General features: G+C 40.3%; 3 protein-coding genes across 37 annotated transcripts in view; 1 reads left to right on the forward strand and 2 right to left on the reverse strand.

Moving 5' to 3' along the window:
- Nucleotides 1–3,762, reverse strand: part of p4ha1b (prolyl 4-hydroxylase, alpha polypeptide I b) — a 20,161-nt gene extending 16,399 nt beyond the window's left edge. The window contains exon 1 of one of the 3 annotated variants that reach the window (XM_046070697.1): nucleotides 3,495–3,762. In XM_046070697.1, the coding sequence (XP_045926653.1) occupies nucleotides 3,495–3,508 (14 nt within the window). In that variant the 5' untranslated portion in view covers nucleotides 3,509–3,762. The remainder of the gene's footprint in view (nucleotides 1–3,494) is intronic. The other 2 variants (XM_046070696.1, XM_046070695.1) reach the window with 2 other exon arrangements.
- Nucleotides 2,647–15,620, forward strand: part of si:ch211-248a14.8 — a 14,720-nt gene continuing 1,746 nt past the window's right edge. Inside the window, exons 1-12 of one of the 33 annotated variants that reach the window (XM_046070700.1) lie at nucleotides 3,259–3,439; nucleotides 3,519–3,607; nucleotides 4,720–4,744; nucleotides 4,841–5,497; nucleotides 7,568–7,705; nucleotides 9,708–9,802; nucleotides 10,019–10,164; nucleotides 10,415–10,495; nucleotides 10,618–10,671; nucleotides 11,387–11,445; nucleotides 11,786–11,987; nucleotides 14,508–14,808. In XM_046070700.1, the coding sequence (XP_045926656.1) occupies nucleotides 10,108–10,164; nucleotides 10,415–10,495; nucleotides 10,618–10,671; nucleotides 11,387–11,445; nucleotides 11,786–11,987; nucleotides 14,508–14,808 (754 nt within the window). In that variant the 5' untranslated portion in view covers nucleotides 3,259–3,439; nucleotides 3,519–3,607; nucleotides 4,720–4,744; ... (2 more) ...; nucleotides 9,708–9,802; nucleotides 10,019–10,107. The other 32 variants (XM_046070699.1, XM_046070702.1, XM_046070705.1 and 29 more) reach the window with 32 other exon arrangements.
- LOC123984515 (dual specificity protein phosphatase 14-like) lies at nucleotides 4,585–6,123 on the reverse strand. Its single transcript, XM_046071438.1, has 2 exons — nucleotides 5,973–6,123; nucleotides 4,585–5,372 (listed from the first exon to the last, which is right to left on the reverse strand). Exons 1-2 carry the CDS (start codon nucleotides 6,121–6,123, stop codon nucleotides 4,720–4,722), a joined length of 804 nt encoding a protein of 267 aa, XP_045927394.1. The 3' UTR covers nucleotides 4,585–4,719.

Consider the following 15,620-nt stretch of genomic DNA (forward strand, 5'->3'; position numbering starts at 1 on the left):
CAGATAACAGGCTCAGACAGGTTCTGATTTTGGACAAGCCTTCAGTGAAAATAAAAGAATGACTTCGTATGACATTTCTATGTCAGCAGCAGGCAGCGGAGAGGAAAGAAAATAAATCTGTCAGAGCTCTACGTATTGAGTAAGTGGTAGAAACTGCAAACTATTTCTGCTGCCTTTCCAGAATCTGTGGTGTCCAAGATACCATAACATGCATCGGGCACTTAGATTTCCAGGATAAAAACTAAGTAGAGTGTAATTACTGTAATGACAGGGTGACAGCTACTCTGCCTCTCTTGTTATACCATTGTAGAAAGAAGTGTGATGTCAAGATTAAAGCTGTAAATGTAACAGTTATAATTTATGTGACAATGCCACACATGTGAGTCAGTGGTAGTGAGAGTGGTTGTGAGCATACATATGTGTGAGGACTCCAAAACATTCATGTATTACCATTTAACCTGCCAGACACTTGTGAAGCTATTTAACAGCTTATAGAAAACTATTTTGCATAAAAACCTCTCAAACTATGTGCAAATTGGGCTGCAATTTGTTCAGACATGTTGGATCCACACTCAGTAAGTGCTACCCTGATAGATAATAAGTTGTGATGCTTATTACATTTTTAATTTACAGATTTACTGTTTTCCTGTCAATTCTACTTTGCCTAGATTGACTTTGAAAAAAAAAAACAAAAAAAAAAAAAACAAGAGACCAGGACTGAACAAGTTACTTTCAGCTGTGGAAATGTCATAATGCAGTATCCACAGAGAACATTTAGCCTCCAGTGAGTGAACATTACAAGGCAAAGAACCATTAACAACAAAGAGAGTTCCCATCTCCCACAGAAAACACTACTCTGAACTGACTGAAAATGGCTCGTTTGTAGTCCAGCCATTTCCCTTTCATCCCTGTGACGACACATGGATAAAAGCAAAATGGGGGTCATAATTCTCACCAAGCGGCTAGTCCGACACGCCCTCAAAAACACCGGTGGAAAAACACTGAGCTGCAGCACACACCTTTAGGCGCCTGACAACTCACCTCATTACCTGTGCGCCCACATCGCAAAAGGTCGGGTGCTACATGACCAGTCTTGTAGTAGGCCTATAAGATAGCCACAACCTAAAATAAGTAGCCTATGTTCATATAAAAATTTAGTATTTCAAAATCCCTACCAATCTGTTCATAATATTCAGCCTCACATAAGAAAAATGAAACCCATTTATTTTAACTGCTGCGTCAGGCTATGTGAAACGGACTGGGAGCAAATAAAAAATATTAAACACACTTCAAAGCAGTAAGTAGGCTTACTGTAAAAACCTGTAGGCCTACAATAGCCTAAGGCAGTCTCTGTAGGACAATATCACTTTTGCCTACAAGAGTTTCTCCACATCACCACAGGAAACATAAAGCAACCTATAAAACAGTCTGTGAGATGTCCTACAGGTGGTGATGTCATTTTCCAAGAGAGCTGATTAGTCAGTGGGCGGCGTTTTAATAAGAAACTGGAACATAACCTGCTCCGGAGTAGGTTAGCCGTTCAACGTAAGTTACCATGCCGATCTGGCCCTTAAGAAGTGAACCACCGTTGTGGTACTGAAAACCCAGGGTTAATCCCAAAGTTACCTTCATAAGATCAAATGCGGCTTTGTGTTACAGGCCCCTGGTAAGGGGAACATATATAGCTGAACCGAAGCCGTGTTTACCGGTGTTCTGACGATATATGCTGCCTTGTCGAAAAATGCTACTGTAGCGCAAATCGATAGCAGAGTCTATCCAGTCGCTCTGCCATATCGAAAAATGCTACCTTATGTGTTCCCTTTTCTAATCCCATAAAGTTATAACTCTCACAGTATTATGACATCTTCTGTTTTTTGATTATATTATCTCATTATTTCAGGGGTAGCATATTCTGATTAATATCCCCTATCAAATAATGCTCCCACTACAGAATCATTTTATATTGCACCCTTACTCACTCCATGTGTACTGTAAGGAGATGGGGGAGCATGTTGAAGTACTATATTATGCCATCTTTATTTAAGATATCAAGGGTAGCTATTCAGATTCTGACTAATGATTGTTTTTTTATATTGCTGACGATCAGCCACTGTCTCGACGGCATGCCCAACAGCAAGGTTGCACAGATTTATGGGCGTAGAAACAGACCACGGTTGTGTGTCATACGCAGAATCGCTAAGGAGCACATCTCAATAGGTAGCATAAATCGACGGAACACCGGCTTCCTACGACCCGCCCTTCTCTGCTTCTGAAAATGGCTAGTAGTCCTTAACTAGGAACTGCGCATGTGTGACGCATGTGCGACAAAAAAGATCATGTAGAGGCAAGATGTATCACTCCACAGCTAAAACGTAGCCTTCAACACAGTGTGAAAAGAGGAGCTGCAGCAATGTGCAGTATGACAAAAAATATGGTGTTTTATGAAAATGAAACCATGTAAACCTGTGGTTCTGGTACAACCCCTAAAAAAATGATGAACATGAAAATGAGCATAATATGACCTCTTTTAAACAAATAGTGAGATCACTCCTCTCAGTCTGAGTGGTATTCTAGCAGATTCTTCTTGCTAAGAAAATGCCTTTAGCAGTTCACAAATGTCCTCTCCAAGTTTTACTGGGAGTGAAGCGGCGGAGTCAGATAACAGGATGTGGATGGAAGAGGACTGCCACGTCCTCGCCCCTCCCCGCTGGGGAAACTCATGTGAGGACAGCACACTGTCCAATGGAGTCTGACTCATTTTACCTGCAATAACCCCCTAGTAACCCCTGCAAACTGTCTGACAACAGGGGTGATTTTCATTTGTGGAAGCCATTTGGTGCCGTTTGTTTACTCCCAACCTAGTTCAACGTTAGATAATTAACAAGACTTTAACGTAAAAATACATTTTGCAGTGAATATTTGCGTTTATCCCCAAGGGTTCACTGCAGTGTACAATAGGACAGACTGTGTGACTAGTAATTTACAGAATGTTTTAACAAATAAAACCCGTGTATACTGTGCTGTTACTGAGTGCATGCAACAGTGAAGGCAGCAGCATCCCACGCTGCATTGCACTGGAATGCCACAACACTGACGCTAGTTTGAGAGGAAAAACTCTGGCTTGGTTTCCCTTTCTCGCTATTTTCGACTTACTTTAACAGACTTTGGTTAATTTGTACTTATATTAATCGGTTCCGCCTTTTCATATTATTTGATCCATCACATCTATCAAAGTTTCATCCAGGTTAGCTAGTTTTCAGCTAGCTTAGTTAGCTAACTTAACGTAACGTTAACGTTACCTATCTTAAAACTAACGTTAATGGAATGTTGGAGTAATAAAAGTTCGTAGTGTTTAACGGTCGCAACTGAAAACAGTTCAGGTGAAAAGGACAGTCCTTAGCTGTAGGATGACATGGGAACTACCTGAAAAGACTACACAGTTAGTAGACAGACTAACTTTTGCCATCTCATCTGATTCAGGAGTCAATATTTACCTTAACGAGAGCATCCTCTCTTAGAAATGTGTCCCAGGACGGGTCCTGCGAAGTCTCAACCCAAGCCGACTCAGTGCAGTTAACGGTGAGAAGGTGAACACGGAGTCTGTCCGGTGAGTCCTCCTATCTGTGATGCTGGCTGTGATCTGGTAGTTAGGGCTGGATCTCTAAAAAGTCTGAGTCTGAATGCTACGTGCAGATTCTCACATGCATACCGCCTCCTGCTAGTAGATACTTGGGGGCTGTCGTTTGTAAATTTCTAGGGGAGGTGTCTTGACCCGTGGCGAGACAGAAATGGATGAGTATTTTGGGGTTTTAAAGTTTATAAAAATGTGCGTGAACCAGCTTCTGCCACGTGTTGAAATTGTGCTGTAAAACTCAGATTCTTCTGTGTATCTCATAAATGACACACTTTTATTAGTATATTATTATATTTTCAACGACATAAAGCTCTGTGTAGTTTTGAAAACTTTAACTTGGACAAAGAACAATTTCATCATTTTCACCTGCAGCTTCCTCTTCCTATTTCTACCCCATTCCAGAAAATTCCTCCCTCCCATCCACAAAAAAAGTGTGACTGGAGGGAGGGAATTCCTGCTGCATGCTACTGAGTTCAACAGTGTGTGTGTGTGTGTGTGAGAGAGAGAGAGAGAGAAGCAAACTGCAATATTGCCAGATGCAACACATCTCAACTAGCTAAGTCTCAATGGCATGCCCTATGTAAACACTACAGCCTGTATATGTTTGTGATGAAACACTAGGTGTTTGCAAGCCGCTCCACTCAGTTTATAAGTAATTTTCCACATGCATGACTCAACGTATCAGAACATCATTTGTCTCATGGAATAAAATTTAAGAAAAGCAGACTTTCTAATGTAAAACTTTATAAATACACTTTATTAATGTATATGTTCTATTAACTATCACCAAGCAAAATGTCATCACAGGGAATATGTTATAGGCAGAGGCAGGCAGAGGTGACAAAATGATCTTAACATCTGTATGATTATCATTGTTATTGAGGCATATCACAAGAAACACTGTGTGCAGGCTGAAGATGAATGTCAAACTTGTGGGGGAAATACTCATATCCAGTCTTTGAGAGTTGTAGTACAAAATCCTCCTCTGCTCAGTCTCAGCTTATTTGACACTTTCTCTCAATGTGAATGTTGTAGGAAAAAAAACATACAATGTATCTTCCTTTCCATTCCCATTTTTATTCCAGTCATCGGCGGATGTCGTCCAGGGAGGTGAGTCTGCTCCCAAATAGCTGCTCCTCATAGGTCAGCAGCTGACGCAGGAAGTTCACGTTGGGTGCTGTGCATGCCCTCCTCTCTTTCAACCAGCGCAGGGCATGAAGCAGTGACCAGCGTCGATGCTCCATGAGGAAGGCCAGCGTTAGTGCTGAGCTGCGACTCCTGCCCAGACTACAGTGGACCAAAACGCGGCCGGCAGGCTCAGCCTTCAGCGCCATGTTGATAAACCTGGATGCCAGCGGCAGTGCCTCCACCAGGTCCTGCTGGGCATCATCGCTCAGACGCAGCTTCAGGTAGCACAACATGTTGGGGAAAGCATCAGGGCAGTTCGCAGTGGCATTGACCACATGTGTGATGTGTAGATTCTTGATGATGCGGTAGTCAGAGGCATGGGAGGCAGACCCTTGGTAGAGAGCTCCTTCCAGGATCTCTGAGGGGTAGATGGTGAGAGTGTGCCGCTCAGGTTCCAGCAGGACCATACGTTGTGTGCAGAGGAAAGGGTAGAGGGCGTGGAAGGCTGAGAATCCCCCCAGCAGGATGACAGGGTCCATTCCCAAAGCACTGAGCTGGAAGAAACAGCGCTGGAGGTCTGGGGAGTCTGCCCTGGCCCTCACACTGCCCACTGAAATAAGCACAGACACACAGAGAAACAATCACAGTGACAGAACACAGACAGTGAGAAGAAATCAATACAGACAGCCAGGTAGATTTCAACAAGACTAAGTCTACAGGCATGCTAGTGGCTAGGTGAGGCTGTACTTAGGAACAGTGGTGCTTTGGGCAAAATGCTAATGTCAACATGCTAACATAAGCAGATATTATGTTTACCATGTTTACTGTCATAGCTTAGCGTGTTAGCATGGTAACATTGCAAATTAGCATAGAGTTCAGGTTCTCATAGGAATGTCATTGGTTTTACAAGTATTTGATCATAACACAAAATTTTGGTAGAGTAAAAGTCAGAGGATCACCAACATCACTAGGATTTATCCTCTGGGACCATGAAAGTTAGAAGAAAATGCCATGGCAATCTATCAAATAGTTGTTGATATGTTTCGCTGTCAGCCAAAGTGGTGGAACAATCAACCAACCAGCCAACAAACTGAGATTGCTATCCATAGAACCGTGCCGCTAGCAAAAGTGGTTATGCTGGATTAGTGATAACTAACAAGTACATAAGTGTATTTGTGTGTATCCTCAGAGCGTAATGTGGATCACTGACCTGGGCTGCATCCTTCCTCTGCGTACAGCAGTATTATAGAATACTTCTGCAGCTCTATACAGCTGATCAGACAGCCCAGTTCAGGGTGGATCACCGTCACAGCGGCCCGTGCTGTCACCACGTGACTCTCCTTGTACCTGTACACACACATTCATTCATAATATGCACGCACATATCGATTATGTATCACAACTACAACCTCCACTTTACACAGTGTTCTTCTAAAGTTTTTCTTAAAGACAAAGGCAATATTCTATATTTCCATGAAAAGACTAAAACCATCAGTGTGTTACTTTCACTAGCCTGTATGTGGCCCAGATCCCATTTGTTCCTCCTGAATATGTACATCTTTAAACATGGGCCACGATTATACGCTATATTTTATTTTTGTAAAGGCTAAATTATTTCCTGAAACAGCTGGGCAGTTTTGTTTTTAGCAAACGTTACTCAAACAGGAGTCAATAGCACATTTGCTGGGGACTATTTTTGGCAGTGTATTAATATACATTTGGTTTTCTAGTGAGTATCTCTGGCAGCAGGATGGTGTATTCAAATATAAACTACAGTCTGTGTTTATCTTAATGAAGGAACATGTTACCATGTTAGTCAAAAGTGCATAACAGCTTTGCTCATTGATGTGTTTCTAACAGCGGGAAGCCATAGTGGAGTCATATGGCACAGAGGAATAAGTTACAGCATATCAGGCTTTAAATATACAGAAAATATTTGTCCGTTTCATTTGTTTACAATCAAAGAATATCACCAAACTTATTCTTTAAATTGGTAAATTTCCCCAAAAACTGTGCCTCAGGTGACTACATCAGTAGAGGCCCCCTTATGGCTAAAAAGAGAACTAACCTTCCAGTATCTGTACATTTTTATCCAAACAAAAAACAGACTCCTGCAGTGCATGCTGCCTCTGTGTGACTCAAAGCTTTTGAGACCAGATTGTGCTATTGATGGATTACATTTTGCTGTACAATTGTTGCATTTCATAAATACAGTACAGTATATGACAAAGCTTCTGCATCTGAAGACCGCTGGTGTGAATGTGCAGCACCCACCTCTCTGCGCTGCGACAGTCCAGGAGGAGAATATAGTAAGGATCATACAAGGCGGGCTGGCCTTCCTCTGCGTTCAGCAGGTTGTACACTTGCTGTGGGGTGATGTAGCCTCGCTCCACACAAGCTGTTTCTGGAAGAGCAGGGACTAGCGCCTCCTCTGGCTCACACACTGCTTGCAGGCAGAAGAAATACAAAGAGTACAGTGTGTCTGCATGTGTGTAGTTGTGTGTGCATACATTTTTTGTGTGTAAAGGCAGAGAGAGTTAGAAGCAAAAACAAGTACATGCTTTACCTTTGTTCCCAATAGGTATGATGGAGGAATGATCACTGTCTATACTATTCACCTCTCTGACACAGATGCTGCTCACTGTTTGGGATGTGTTGACAGGCTCTCTGGAGGCCACTCTACAACTGTTATTCACTCTGACACGAACACAGAGACTCATACACACAGAGAAGTGCAATCTCAAGAAAGTAATACAGCAACATTATAAGAGACTAAACACTGTTCAACATTCTGTGTTTTTGCAGGTAAAAAAACAAACAAACAGCAAAGCTCTTTACCTGGACAGTACAACGCCCATCTCTTTTAAGTCATTTGGCAGATGCATCAGCTGTTCCAACCAGCCCTTCATTAGAAGAACATGCTACACACCAAAAAACAAAGAGGTCATTTTAAAAAGCGTTGAAAAATATTCTCTCAAAAAGCCCAACATGAAGCAACGAGGTAAAAAGATTGAAAAAACCCACTATGCACTATTTGTTGTAGCTGTGATTCGTACTCAGCCTCGCTTCAGCCTTGCCCTTAATTTAGCTGGTGGTCTTGGAAACACAGTAACGGTTAAGTGCACTAGAGGGCCACATGGTAGCTGGCTGTGACAGGTGACGGAGGAGAGACCTGGATAGGAGTCCTACTTCACCCAAATTAACATGGCATTTTGGTCAGGACAAGGTTTCAGGTTTCTCTTAAAACCATGCAAAGATTAGGGCAGTATTTAAATAACAGAAAGAACAGATAAGGGAGGATACATAAAAGTACATATAGTAGCCTACATGAAGACATTGATCTGATAAATCATCGCTTGCTTTTAATCAGAAAGGATTAGGGCAGAATGGGTAAATCAGCTAAAGACAAAACAAGATTATGTTAGCAGAGAATATGCAATAAAATCCACAAACTTGCAAAAGACTTTATACTATTTCTGAAACATTATAAAGAATGTAATAATAACTAAGCTATGTATCCTCCACATTGACACAAAATATTTTAACCTCATTCAACAAAATGTATTTCAAATACAGTAAGTTTTGAATCTCCTTGTATATTTTGCTTTGCCCCACAGTTGTCACTCTCAGCCATGTCATCACCCCTCCTCCACTTTCACGTCACTTATTGACTTTCCTTTGGTCACAGCTTCTCCACCCCTTACCCCCTCACTTCACTGTAATTCACAAAACAGCAACATAAGAGCACTAGACGAAGTAGATAAGAAATAAAATGTATGTGTAGGGCATTGGAAAGGGGAGAAGGCATCTCAAATTCAATGTAATATTGAGGCTTCAGCAGTCTAAATTAGACAAATCAAGTGGATATCTTTTTATGTGCCAAATTCCATTATCAAAATGGTGCCGCAGTTGGCTGCCTCAGTGTTGTGCTCTCTGGCACTGTTTCACACTTGGAACGTTTTGCACAGATTTTAGATGGAGGAGCAGCGGCTCTCTGTGGGGCAGCGGGGGATTTCAAACTGTACTCCCGTCAAAACATGTGGAGAATGTCCGCTCTCTGGCTAAGCAAATGGATGAACTGCTGCTTCTTAACAGAGCAAACACGGACTTTTCAAGATCTGCGTTGTTTATATTTAATATACACATCAAAATTTTCACCTACTTGTATGTACATAATAGTTAAATGCATATGTTTACCTATCTTTGTTTAGCTCTGTTGTCCTTGTTTTTAGCTGTCTGCCTTTTTTAATGAATCTTACCGTAACTTGTTCTTGGAACTGTGTGTAAGTATACTGAGAACAGCAAAATCAGCAGGGATAAATTTCTTGTATATGTACAGATACTTGACAAATGAAGCCGACTCTTATTCTGGCTCTGAAATTCTCTCAGACTGTCCTTTCTACATTTTGTACTAAAAAAACTAACTTACCCACCTGAGTTGACTGACTCAACTGCTGAAACCTCATGTTAGCTTCAGCTGAACTTGAAAAAACATTTTTGAATGAAAAGAGGACTAGATTTTGCTCCCATCACTTACACTGGAATCGTATCAGGAAGCAGTCACATGATGGTCAGCGTGGACAGAAGAACAACTGCAGAGACCAAAAAACTCTTAATGAACATGTTGACATGTTATTTTTAAGATACACTTTTTGAAAAGGGGAAGCTCTCCTTTAATCTGTATAAAATAAATGTAGTGGAGTAGAAGTTTTTAGTTGGGGAAAATGTAAATATGGGAAAGTGGATGCATTGTTTTTTAATTGTGCATGCACAGGTGGACAGGCTTCCATGACATTATGACCGTGAGTATTTATTAGACAAATCGTTGTAATCTTAAAGTACTTTAAAAACATTTTAGTTATATCACAGATATTCTGGAAAATACCTGTTGTCTTATTTTCTTTTCTTATTATTATATATAATTCCTACAAACATGCATCCAAAGCTTTGTGAGACCAGAAGGTAATGTGTCTACACATGGGATGATGACTGCCACCTGTTCCTGAGAGAGTTTATTGCTAACAACACACTTTGTGAAAGGTCAGTGAAGAATATGTGCACACCCATCAATCTACACATCACTCATGTCAGTGCACTCACATGTATGTACACAATATTTAGGCATATCAGTGTACACACATGATCAGTCCCTATCCTCCATTTTATTGTTGGTGGTTTTTTTTTTACTTTACTTTTACTTTCACTCAGCCTAAATGACACACAGACCCATAACAGAAAGCCCTCTGCATCTTACAGGCTTGTAGCTATAGCAGGCCTAGTCCGGATCAATCAGAGGCCCCCATACAGGAGTCTGTTTGGTTAAGCAGACCCTCTCCCATGCAGCCATGTGGCTGATGGACTGTGCAAAGCTGGGGAAGAACAGTCAGGAATGTCACAAACAGGTGCCAACAACAAACAGAGACTCTAATCTCTAAGCAGTGGATTCATCATTAACAATAATAATCAATTAGTCTATAGATACACATGATAAGACCATAGGTCAATTTCGTTTCATGAGGCTGATATTTCGCATTATGTTAACATTATGTGTAATAAAATGTGCCAGCAAACAGAGATCCTAATGGATTCCACAGATTCTGTTCTGTTTCTGTGTATCTTAACGAAACAGATTTTTAATGACTGCCAACCCAGATTGCTTCTTCAATTAAGCCTATAGGGAGACAAACAGACCAGGACCAAAGTCCATCTGGACAAAGTGAGAAAGCAAATGAGGTGAATAACCGCAGCAGGGAGAGCAGTAGGAGAGCGGCTCATTCAGCTGAGCGTTAGGAGAGACACGTTACTTATGTTATTTTAAACGGGTTTTTATTGGTAAGAGTGTGTTTCCTTTACAGCCACGCAGAGGGAACGATTGGAGTATGAAGATGAAACATGAAGGATTTCAGATGGTGAGCAAAGTTTCTCTCTCTTGCCATGTTTCCTGCTTTTATCAGATAAAAGGTGCACAATAGTATAGAATAGGCTAGATCTAAATGTTTTTGTGTTTATTTTTTTCAGTGGGCTAAATAGCTTTAGCCTGTTTCTTATTACAGCAGCATAGCCTACAGTCTTACAAGCGTTGAAGCAAATATATGTATTATTCCTTAGTCTAGCCTGTATGTCCTTTCCGATGTTATTATTAAGCTGCGAGAATTAGTAGGTCTATACGCATAACTTCTATACAGTAGGCTGTGTTACCCCATGTAACTTTGAAAAATTGAATTTTGCTTGTGATTTTTGTGTAGCCTACTTCTAAAAATGTCTTCCAACTTTTTGTAAATTTTTGTAAAAAATAAATAAATAACAAGTAAGATCATTCTTTTACCAATATAACTTACCGTTATGCCAATAACTCTTTGATTCTGTACATTTCGAAAAAGATCTATTTACACAAGATTCTAAAATAATATCTTCCATGACCAATAACTAACTAGGTTTAAATCAAGAGATGTAGAGGTGAAATGTGGCTTGCAGCTTGGCAAAACCGACGCATTGTGGAAATAAGTCCTGAATATGAGACACGTTGTTGTCAAAATAGTTTTAAAGATCACTGGTAGCATTTGGCACAGCAATAAATAAAGTTATAGCCATGTGAATTTCTCTTCCCCCGACAACGACTTCAAGCAACAGATCCCTGCAATCCAAGCAGCAACCTCTGCACAGAATGACAGCAGGCCTTTTAGGTAAAAGGTAATCCTTTTGCAAATTACATATCATTTCTGTTATTCTGGGAACCAGGAAAATATACAGTATAGCCAAACTTTATTTGTATACTTATAGAGTATGATTCATTACAGCAAATATGTAAACCTGTTCATTCATGAGAGCTATCAGCCTCCAGTTAAGCATTATAAAATATTGAGCTCAGCATTAAAGGACCCGCTATTTGGAGGATTGCTCAGCTTGGTTTCCTGGCCTAGTAAAGTTGGCTTTTGTTAATTAAGCTAAGAATTCCATTCTGACCAACAGCTGTGTTAAAAAAAGCATTGTTATTGTAGGATTTATGTCTTGTCCTTTGTGCAGTTCAGGGAGGTGGCGGAGAGGATGGTGTGCCTCAGCGACAAAGAGGCTTTCATCTAATCATGCACTGAAGGCTCTGGTTCCCACCCTCTGCCTGGTGGTGGTGGTGATATATGGCCTGGCTGACAAACTCAGAAACTTTGTGGCCGGCATCTTCATCCCTCAGTATCACTACCCGTATGCAGTGGCTCTCTGCTTTGCCCAGGTTGGTGCCAATCTCCAAAGTACCTTGTTTAGCAAAAATCTTGAAATTTCTGGTAAATTACCAACTCAAGACATTTCTTTCATTGATAGAAAAGCTTGTGGTTGGTTCGAAAATTATTTGTTTGAGAGATTTCAGTGTGTGAAGTCCAGTCTGAGTTCTTGCCGATAACAAAAGTGGTTCTGCAAGGCTCAATTTTGGGTCCTGTCCTCTTCACCATTTATTGAAATGATCTGTCTCTTCACTGAGCAGTTGTCAAGTCCATCTTTATGATGATGACGCTATTGCATACTGTATTCCTGATTCTGTACAACTAGCCACTGAGAACCTACAACTGGCAAAAAAAAAATAAAAATACATTTGTTCTGTTTACTAGAGATAGGGAAATATTGATTATAGCATATATCCACTGCAAACTGATCTGACATAGAAATAGTTACTGAATATAAATATCTTGAGATTTTGGAGATTTAATTTATAAAAATGCTGCTCCTTCCAATCATAAAAGCTGTGGAAAAGGTCTATCATTGTGCCCTTAGATTTGTAGATTGTGTCCTGTATGATATGATGGGTTTGTCGTCTCTGGCAGAGAGGCATAATAAACATAGGTATTTGTTTATCTATCTAAGTCCATATTTTCACATCTCAGTGATACTGTACTGGAACTTTGGACCCCATCTACCATGGGCTAAATTTGGAAAGTCAGCATTTCATTTTAGTGCCCCAAATTCCTGGAATGATCTTCATGTTAAAAATTAACACTTTACCAACCTATGGGCAATTTAAAACTATGATAACAAAGCTCCTTGCCTCAGTGTGCAACTGTTGGAACTCATTTTTCTTTATTCTTATCTGTGACAGCACTGCACACATGGGCTTACCTGCTGTTTAGTTTACACAAAGTATTGTACGCTGTGAGAGCATACTATTTGCTTATGCTGCTTTTATAGTCTGTCTATAATCTCTGTCAAAACATAGGCACATATCATAGAACAAGTAATAATTATAGTTATATATATAATTATAATAATTATATAAATAATTATTAGTAATACTACTAATAATATTGTGTTGGTGTAAAACAAAGCAGGGTCTTTTGCAGTTCTTTAAATGTTTAATTATTTTACCGGATTGTCATTGGTCCAGTCAACCTCCTACCTGTATAATGAAGTGTCGGCTGCTGGCTGTTCAGCTCTGTCAGTATTTGTTGTGTGTGTGTCTGTGTGTGTGTGCTAGTTTGAAGGACAGGGCGTGAGGTAGGTGTTAGAGGTGGTGGTGGTGGGGAGTGACAGAAAGAGTTCAGTGTTGATAGTTCATGATAGATGTTTAACTACATAGCTGACATGTAAATGTGACTTTGTCCAAAGGTTGAAACTAGCAAATGGCTGAGCTTTGTGAATGATATCACGTAAGTGTACAGGTTGACTTTTATTGACTTGACTTTTGATTTAATGTGGGCGTTGTATGTAAATGTATTGGATTATGATGATTTCTGACATTTCTGACACTCTGACTTTTTACATTGCACTATGGTAAACATCAAGTGGCAAGGCAAGACACACCTGCAATTTACAAGTTCTGAGACACTTGAAGCGGCTGAATGACTGAATGACATTAGTTTAGATTAGTAGATTATAGATTAGAACTCTGCTTTTAGTCAACAGGTTAAAGTTGCATTTGTCCACATGGCATATTATTTGTATTATTTCACAGTAGTTGGATGGGTAGATGCTATGTCACATTTACACGTCCTGGATCTTTGCCCTCTATTTGTGTTTACTTTGGTTCAGAACAATATATCACAAAATGTGTATCATCTTCTCCAAGCCAGGTTTTTTAAATAGTTAATAATAAAAAAATGTATTGTTCCCTTTAACAAATTTGCCTTCAGCTTCAAAAGGCTGTAAAGTCTCAATATAATAAAACATGATAAATTGATAAACTTACAGAAAATATAGCACAATGACATAGTTCAAAATTACAACCAAATCTAGGATTAGGATTAGGATTAGGAAATTAGGATTAATAAATTTTAGCCTATTTAGCCTAAAAAAATTTAAGTTAATAGTGGAGTATATCTATCACAATTTCCCAGAGCACAAAGTAATGTCTTCAAATTGCCTGTGTTCAATTTATAGTAAAAGAGAAACTGGAACCTGTAAATGTTTGCCATATTTGCATGATACATGACAAAAACAATTGATTTGAATATTTAAATATGGTTGTCAATTGATTTATATCACTTGACTAATCATCTCAGCAATACAGATGAGTAGGCACAAAATCAGCACATTTTTGGTCTGCGACATTTGCATGCAAGTCAGAAACCAGTTTGAAAAAAAATTATACTTTGGTATAATGAATGTCCCTCACCCACATGAGTTGTAGCGACTGATATAGTTCGTTTGTCAAACTCCCAGTTAGCATCAGATCAGCCTCACATAAGCGTGTCAAAAATGCTTCTGCTCTCTATTTGAATTTGATGTATACTATAGCTCTTTATAGTGACTTTGTCTTTTCCAGGTTCTGGTTACTCTCTTAGTCTTAAATCTCCTCCACATCCTGGACCTGGTGCCTCTGAAGCCCTACTCCAGGTCCCTTGGTGAGAGGGTGCTGGTGCCTGCTATCTGTAACGGCGTCCATGCTGTGCTGGGCATGTGGGCCAAGGCCAGCAGCTCGTACGTCGGCTTCTACCACCTTTCCCTGCCTCTGCTGCCAATAGTAACTGTGGGCTTTGGTTTCTCCCTGAAGCTGGCCCCGCCACCATCTATCCACATCTCTGTTCTGATTTCCATCATGAGTGGGACATCTTTTGTCATCACAGGTAAAACAGTAGATGTAATTTAGAGATGAAAATGAAGGTTCTTTGCCTCAGAACAAATTGACCTCTAATCAACTTCCAAATCTCTCTCTCAATTCTATTCAATTCAATTCAATTTTATTTATATAGCGCCAAATCACAACAACAGTTATCTCACAGCACTTTTCATAAAAGTGCAGGTCTAGACCATACTCTATGATGCTATTTACAGAAGCCCAACAGTTCCCACCGAGAGCAAGCACTAGGAGACAGAGGCAAGGAAAAACTTCCTTTTAAGAGGCAGAAACCTCGAGCAGAACCATGGCTCAGGGTGGGCGGCCATCTGCCTTGGGGGTGAAGGAGAGACAGGGCAGGAGAGGAACAGAGAGAAAAAGAGAGGGATGGAAGGAGAGAGAGAGGGGAGGGAGGCAGCCTACACAATATACACACACAGAGGTACAGACAGTAAAGGTAATGTTGCTATAGACTAAATGAAAAATGGTACAGATATTTATAGTAGTGTTAATGGTAACAGTCGTAATGTTAATGATTATAATAACAATAATAATAATAGGACTAGTAACAATAGTTGTTGTAGCAGAGGGTGTCGAGCAGGAACACGGGGGCAGCAGGTGACCCGCAGCCACAGATCCAGACTCCACAGCTCCAGAACCAGAAAACCTGCAGGAAGTGATAGGAGGAGAGAGGAGAGGGACGAGAAAGCACAAGACTACCGGAAAGGGGAGAAGTTGTGTTAGTAACATGCAATAATGGGATGAGGTTGCATACAGAGGGAGAGAAAGTAGAGGAGAGAGGAGCTCAGTGCATCATAGGAA

Source organism: Micropterus dolomieu, linkage group LG15 (genome assembly GCF_021292245.1).
Source record: "Micropterus dolomieu isolate WLL.071019.BEF.003 ecotype Adirondacks linkage group LG15, ASM2129224v1, whole genome shotgun sequence".
Classification (NCBI taxonomy): domain Eukaryota; kingdom Metazoa; phylum Chordata; class Actinopteri; order Centrarchiformes; family Centrarchidae; genus Micropterus; species Micropterus dolomieu.